The 6563-nt window shown below is 48.6% G+C and overlaps 1 protein-coding gene across 1 annotated transcript; it reads right to left on the bottom strand.

Moving 5' to 3' along the window:
• On the bottom strand, nt 1-547 carry N7446_012527 (uncharacterized protein; the record flags this gene model as incomplete). Its single annotated transcript, XM_058521269.1, has 2 exons — nt 1-320; nt 376-547. 2 exons carry the CDS (start codon nt 545-547, stop codon nt 1-3), a joined length of 492 nt encoding a protein of 163 aa, XP_058366635.1.
• Between the last annotated feature and the right edge of the window lie 6016 nt (nt 548-6563).

Genomic DNA, 6563 nt, shown 5'->3' with positions numbered 1-6563 from the left:
TCAATCCGCGGAACAATCAGAAGAAGGTGCGGTCTGGGAGGTAGTCAAGGATGACTCCGACACTGATGACGAAGACCTCGGTGTTGTCAAAGTGGAGGACGCCTTGGTGGAAGATCCCGAGTCAGAAGCAATACATCGGCTGCCATGCTTGAGTCCGTTGTCTAATGTACATGACGACATTTCTCCCTGGTGATTGGAGAAGGTGACCACCCCCGTATCCTTCACCTGAATCCATGCAGCTGACGAATTGTCTTCCGTGCCACAAGCCTCCACCCCGTGCACAGGGTAGCGATGGGTACGGTCTCCGACTTCGTTCACCGCTGCGAGTTTGTTAGTAACTCTTTTTGCTGACTCTTATGCCAGAAGTCCACTTACTTGAGCATTTTTCTCCCTCAAGCTGGCCAAAGAATGCTGAAGATCCCGTGCAGCCATGGTTGTCATAGGACCATATCGCGCATTGACCATCAATATCAATGATCTCAAGGGTGCCGCCGAGAGATCCGCTTGCATAGGCACTGGCGAGAATCATAACGATGGAGAAACGCATTTTCCTTGTCTTAGACGAATTACAGGAACTTAAAATTCGAAAATATTGTGTGTTGCGTCTTGCGTCCTGTATTTCTTAACCGATTGATTTGGCGTTGTGTGTAGTCAAGCAAAACGAGGAAGGATGACAGAGGCTTTTATAGAATTACCGAGATTTCTGAGAGCCTTCAGATCGCCTGTAGGGGGCACATATTGAATTAAAAATGTCAGTCGGCTGACCAAAGTTGAGGTGCATGGGAGATTAACACTTTGGCAAGTATGGTCGGTTATTGAGGCTCACTATGCGGTCAGGAATCGGTTAGATCAGTTTAGGCCAGCTAAGACAACTTGATGCTTGCCCAATAACCCTTGACGTATCTAGGGCTAGAACATGCGGGCGACCTTTTCAGAACTGATGAGCTCCGGAGTTCTGAGGTACTTCCTTTCAACATCTCACCAGATTACACCTCACAACCCGGCCGAAGGAAAAGGGCTTGTTACAGCTTTATGGCGTGTCGTCGTGGCTGAAGAAGTGAGGACTGGATATGCACTTGGACACTTGTGGCGTAGCAGGCCATTTTCGAAGTGATGTGCCGCGTCTAGGATAACGCGGGGTGCGAAATGCACAACCATAGATTCCGACCTTGGTCTTTGTCCATTCTGATAGATCTATGCTATTCATAACCGAGGACCCATGTATCCAATTACGAGGCGTATCAGGCCGCGTGTGTGGTGGGCGGTCTTGTTCCGGAAGTAGGCCCAGCCTTGGTCCCCACAACACGCTGTGTTGAACGATCCAATTCATGTTTCTGAGGCACTACAACACGGTGCGGGTGAGTTGCCTCTGGCTTTTTGTTAGCCTTTTCGTCTCTTCAACCCAACAGTCCGCTGCATACTGTATGTTGCGGCCGGCAGCCGCACTTTGTCGAGGCCATGAAACACATACTGATACAACAGAATGCCCTTGAACTTTACTCCTGTGCTTCCAAGTAGCATCCTGCATCACTAAAATGAAATAGAACCCGCCGAAAAGCACATGGATAGCAGAAAGCATATTCATATTTTATACTTTGGGAGACATGGGACATCCTCTCCCACCATTACTATATAGCCTATGATCCCCCAGCTTGGTCACGGGCTCTCGCGACCCTGACCTTTGGCTTTTTCGAAGTGTCTAAAGACCATGTCCTCTCAATCCACCACAACCATGGATGGTGAATTCAAGCGCCTCAAAAATATCCAGATGAATGCGCTGGACGAGAACATCATGGCTTTCCTGGAAGCAACTCAGAAGTCGGTCCAATCCCGGGGCATATGCAACCGAAGGGGCCCTTTCAAGAGGTCTCTGATTCATTACGCCGCTATGGGGGACTGTACTGAGCTTCTTTTACGACATCTGGATATTGGTGCGCCAATTGACGATCGCGATCAAAACAAACGTACCCCTCTTTCCTGGGCTGCTGAGTATGGCTCTTACAACGCAACGAGAATTCTGGTGGAAAATGGAGCCCAAGTCAATGCTCTCGACGATATGTACGGGACACCATTGTCGTGGCTGGAACATGCCGGGCTTCCTGATTGCAAAGGCCTCCCATTTACCAAAGCATATCTCAAAAAGAATGGGGCAACCATGAAAGGTGCCAAACGGGCCTGGATTTTGCAAAAGCTTGGGCTTCTCTGAGTGTCGTGTCTACGGGGGAATCTTCCAGCACCTTCCCAACTTAGGTTTCGTCCATAGTTTGCCTGTTGTGTTTCTGAAGGCTGTGATTGTTCGTTACTAAAGGAGTCTATGCATTCTTATCCCTTTTTCTTACACAGAGTTACGTCCCAAGACAAACGTTTGTCAGCGCAGCCACCTATAACCCATGTTCCTGTACTAGTCAAAACCTCTGTTAATATCGGAATAGAAAGTAAGATTCATCCCAGCTTGTTTGAACGTTGGGATGGTAATAATGCACTATTCGTTTGTTGTCCAATCTTGCCCGAGTGCAGACGATAGAGGATCGCGTACGCTAACAACCTCATCTCGTAATGCCATACTTGGGTTGCTGTAAAATCTTACCACGATGCTAATTTGCCAGCAAAGGTAATAACAACAGGATATTAAAGCAAGAGGCTTGCTGCTGACAGAACCGCCGCACCATTAAACGGAGGAATGACGTAGGAGTGGCAGAGACGTACATGGATTAGGCAACTCTGGAAACTCTTACCATTTTCCCATCTAGTGTCTTTATACTTGCACAAGCAATGGTCAACACGTTTTACCGGTAGTTCCATCAGCTTGATTGTTGGCGGCCTCAACAGGTTATCTTGCTCTCTTAATCCATCTGTACTGTACTAATATGGATGCTCAGCTAAAGCCTGAAATGGATAGCCAGAATTCGTCCAGCCAACGATCATTTTGATGACCAAAAGCTCCATACTTTGAACGGACGACAGTCTGACTACACTCCACCGCAGCAGCAAGACATATAATGGCACTTATATCATTTATTTGGAGATTAATAAGGAACGCTGATTATCCTTAAACTGATTTGTCACTTTCACTGTATTTTAGCACTGACAATATAATATAAAGCGTCCACTGATCTGTTTGAGATAGCCGCGTTTTGTCGCGTGTCAGTAGTAAGATGTAATTGAGATCTCATGATATTATGTATTCTGCTTTCAAAGTTGTAACACTTGCTCATTTTTGCATTAAGGTACTGCTACGTATTTTGATGAGCCCATGATGGAGAGAAGCGTCAGCTAATCGCCACCACATCTGTCTCAGAAAACGCAACAAGACTGCAGTGCTAAAAGTGACAATTGTAACGTTGACTGTCTTGCATACGCGCTTTCCAGGATCTGTTGATATGACGTTTTCCCCTTTCCATGGGCGCGGCTTATTATAAATCAGCGACAATGAATTTGTAATGCGAGTATCATTCTTGCAGGATAGGCAGGGTAAATTCCAACAAACAAACACCGGAGAAGAATGATGAGACACCCTGCTAGATCACTGTCATTCTGCCTGAGAATCTTCTTCGAACGCTATTGATGAGCCGCGTGACAGGCGGGGGCAGGAATGAGTCCTCATCGCCTTCATCCGCCATATCCTGGCCCAGGTCATCCGTAGGTGCGCTTTCCAGAATCACTGTGTCTGCCTCGCTGTTTTCGTCGTCCTCTGGGCGCTCGTCAATACTCGCTTCAGCTGGGCTCCACTCATCCTTGCTGATCGGTTCAGGCCTTTCTGCCTCTGTTTCGAACTCCTCCCATTCTTCGTTACTTTCCTTGTTACGTTCTAGCCGGCTGATCAATTGCTTCCCTCTTTCAGATTCCTCCGAGTACGCATACATCACTAGGTCTTGCATGGCCGACTCATCTAAATATTCCCCATGCGCATAGCAGATTTTTTGTGCAACTGTGAAAAGTCGCTCTGTGCCAGCACCTGTAGCCGGAATTGAGAGTAGATCTCGAGCCAGTCGAGTGAGAACAGGCCATTTGTGTTGATGGTCTTTCCAGTAAGCGCATGGCGAGATATTGACAACTCCTGTTGTGTGTCAGTAGTCAACAGAAAACATAGTGAGTAGTTGTTCAGACCTTCGCGGAGATATTGATCAACTTCATCTTGCCCACTCCTTGAACTACCAGCCAGAACAGCTAGTGGATGCAGAAGCCGGTCGAGCCCCAGAAGCTGCGGAGAGCAAGACAGTCCATTCACACATGACAAGCTCGTGGGCATTTGCGGCCGATACTGTAGGTGAAAGATCCTGAGATATTCAATGTAGCGCTCGGAATGGCCCAAGCCTTGCCATGACGAGGCGCTATCGAATGCGGACACTTTATATTGGGGCGCAACAAAAGTTCCAGTGCCATACATGACCCCAAAGTCTTGAAATGTCTTTTCGTAGACTTCTCCAAGTTCCATCTTCATGACAAGCGACGCCTCAAGTAGTGTTCGCTTCCATGGAGCTGATTTTCTTCTCAATATTTCAGCTGACTGGTCGATATGCGTCACTAGTATCTTGAACACGAAACAGACTTTGTGGACTGTCGCCTCTTTCGAGGCCAGGAGGGCTGTAGTGAACTGGATGAATGGCATTGTCAGCTGCAGGACGTAGTCAACCTTGCGCCAGTCCGTATTCGTCAATTTGTACCGTAAATTCCCCCTTTCCTGGCAGTACTGGTCGATAAATCTTCGCAATCTGCTGGCTCGCTTCAACATCAAAAACACCGAATTCCAGCGGGCGTTTGCATCGTCCAACGGCAAGAGTCGAATCCCTGGGGGCTGAAGACACAAGAATTCATCGCGCTTCCCGGGGGTCTCGTTGACAAACTTTGCAAACGATCGAATCTGCAAGACACAAGGGTCAGAGCTGTTTCTCGTCAGGAGGACGGAGGACATTCACCTTTTCCAAAACACACATTATTTCTTCGCCATCTGAAGGTTCAGTCCAACCATTGGCGTGTGATATTGCTCGCACATTCTCAACCCTTTCCCTTTCTGGGGAGCTTGTGATGTTTTCGATATACCGCCGAAGACAGAGCTGGATGGCCTGCACTGTGCCAGGAAGCCCAACAAAGCACTGCAGACGGCTGATACCACCAGAGGAAATCAACTTCTCTTGTAATGACAGCACCAGATTCTCGTCGACCCTATAGTCAATTGTCACGCTGAATATCCGACCAAGCAGCCCTTTGTTCCCGATCAGTGCAAGTATTGATCACCCGGGTCAGTCCCTGTCTCGGGCCTGCAAAGTAGCTCGAATCCAAGCAGCACCTCTCGGTAGCTCCACTCTTTATCAAAGTAATACGCAGTAATAGCCATGAAGTCCCATCCGAGTGGACTCTTCCAACAGCACAAGGCAATCGAAACTTTGGAGTCCCCGGGCAGATCCCGCAGTTGTGACGCTTGGTAGGTAGTTGCCACATCGTGCATATGCTGGCGGAGCTGTTTTGACGAGGGAAGCTCCAAAACTTGAGGTCCGGCATAGACCAGGTTCAACAATTCCCTGAATGTGGGTTCTTCCGTGAGCCCAAATGGAAGATTTGCGGATGTAATTGTCCGCAGAAGCTGTTCTTTGAGCTGCGCCTTGGTGAATCTGCTCCTCTCGGGCGGAAAGCCCGCACGGGCCTCCTGGATTGCGCCTGGGGTGACAGCAGAAACGGACACCTTCTGCTTGCTTCTCCGACAAGAGTTGGATTTCAGGTGCTTACCCATTGCGCTCGTTCCATGAGATTTGTGATGTGGGTGATGTGGGTGATTCAGCGGCGTGAGGCAAGACCGACACACTACCTTGGGTCGACCAGACCTGAGCTCTGCCACCTGGTCAAAGTGCCTCCACACCTCCGAGGAGCGCGACTCAGTCGACCATCTGAATTTGTATTGTCCATTTTTGGTCAGTTGTTGTCCATATTCGGTCTCCAGCCACCACGATAAGAATTCGTGCTCCTGGGCGGTCTCGTAGAGCACCCAATGTCGGCGGTCGGGTGCAAACCGCGTGAGGTTGGCCGAGGGACTTCTCGGTCCAGCTTCCAAAGCAACGATCCTTGAGTGGCCAACGAAAGACTGTAAGTCGTTTCTTAGGTGAGAATCAATTGACTGCATCCGGGGAAGACATACCGAAGACCGCGATACTGGAACAGATGACGGGTCTGAGTCTGTCCCAATTGAAAACATCGCGCTGAAGAGGTGTTTTACTGGCGAGGAGACCCGTCGGTATAGATAGGATCATAGGCAAACCAAGCGAGACGGATGTTAGGGTTTTATGGTAGAGCGACCGCTGGGTCCCAGGAATCAGTCAATGCGTCAGACATTATAACATACCTTAGTATCCTGACTAATCCGTCCATTTGCCTGTTGAAGTTGTCGAATTCCGTGACCAGTTTGAAGAAACACCGATGTTTGGGATGAGATAAATCCAAAGTTCTCAGTTTAAACAGCTCGCAAATTGAAATGTCGGCGGTGTTCCCGGCTCTGCTTTGCCATTGTTGAGTCAACGCGGTACAAGTTGCAAAATGTTTTACTGCAACCCTGTTGATGATGGGTTTGTCGG

Source organism: Penicillium canescens (genome assembly GCF_028828765.1).
Source record: "Penicillium canescens strain IBT 15451 chromosome Unknown utg000010l_segment0_segment0, whole genome shotgun sequence".
NCBI classification, from domain to species: Eukaryota; Fungi; Ascomycota; class Eurotiomycetes; order Eurotiales; family Aspergillaceae; genus Penicillium; species Penicillium canescens.
This window is presented reverse-complemented; position numbering and strand designations above follow the sequence as displayed.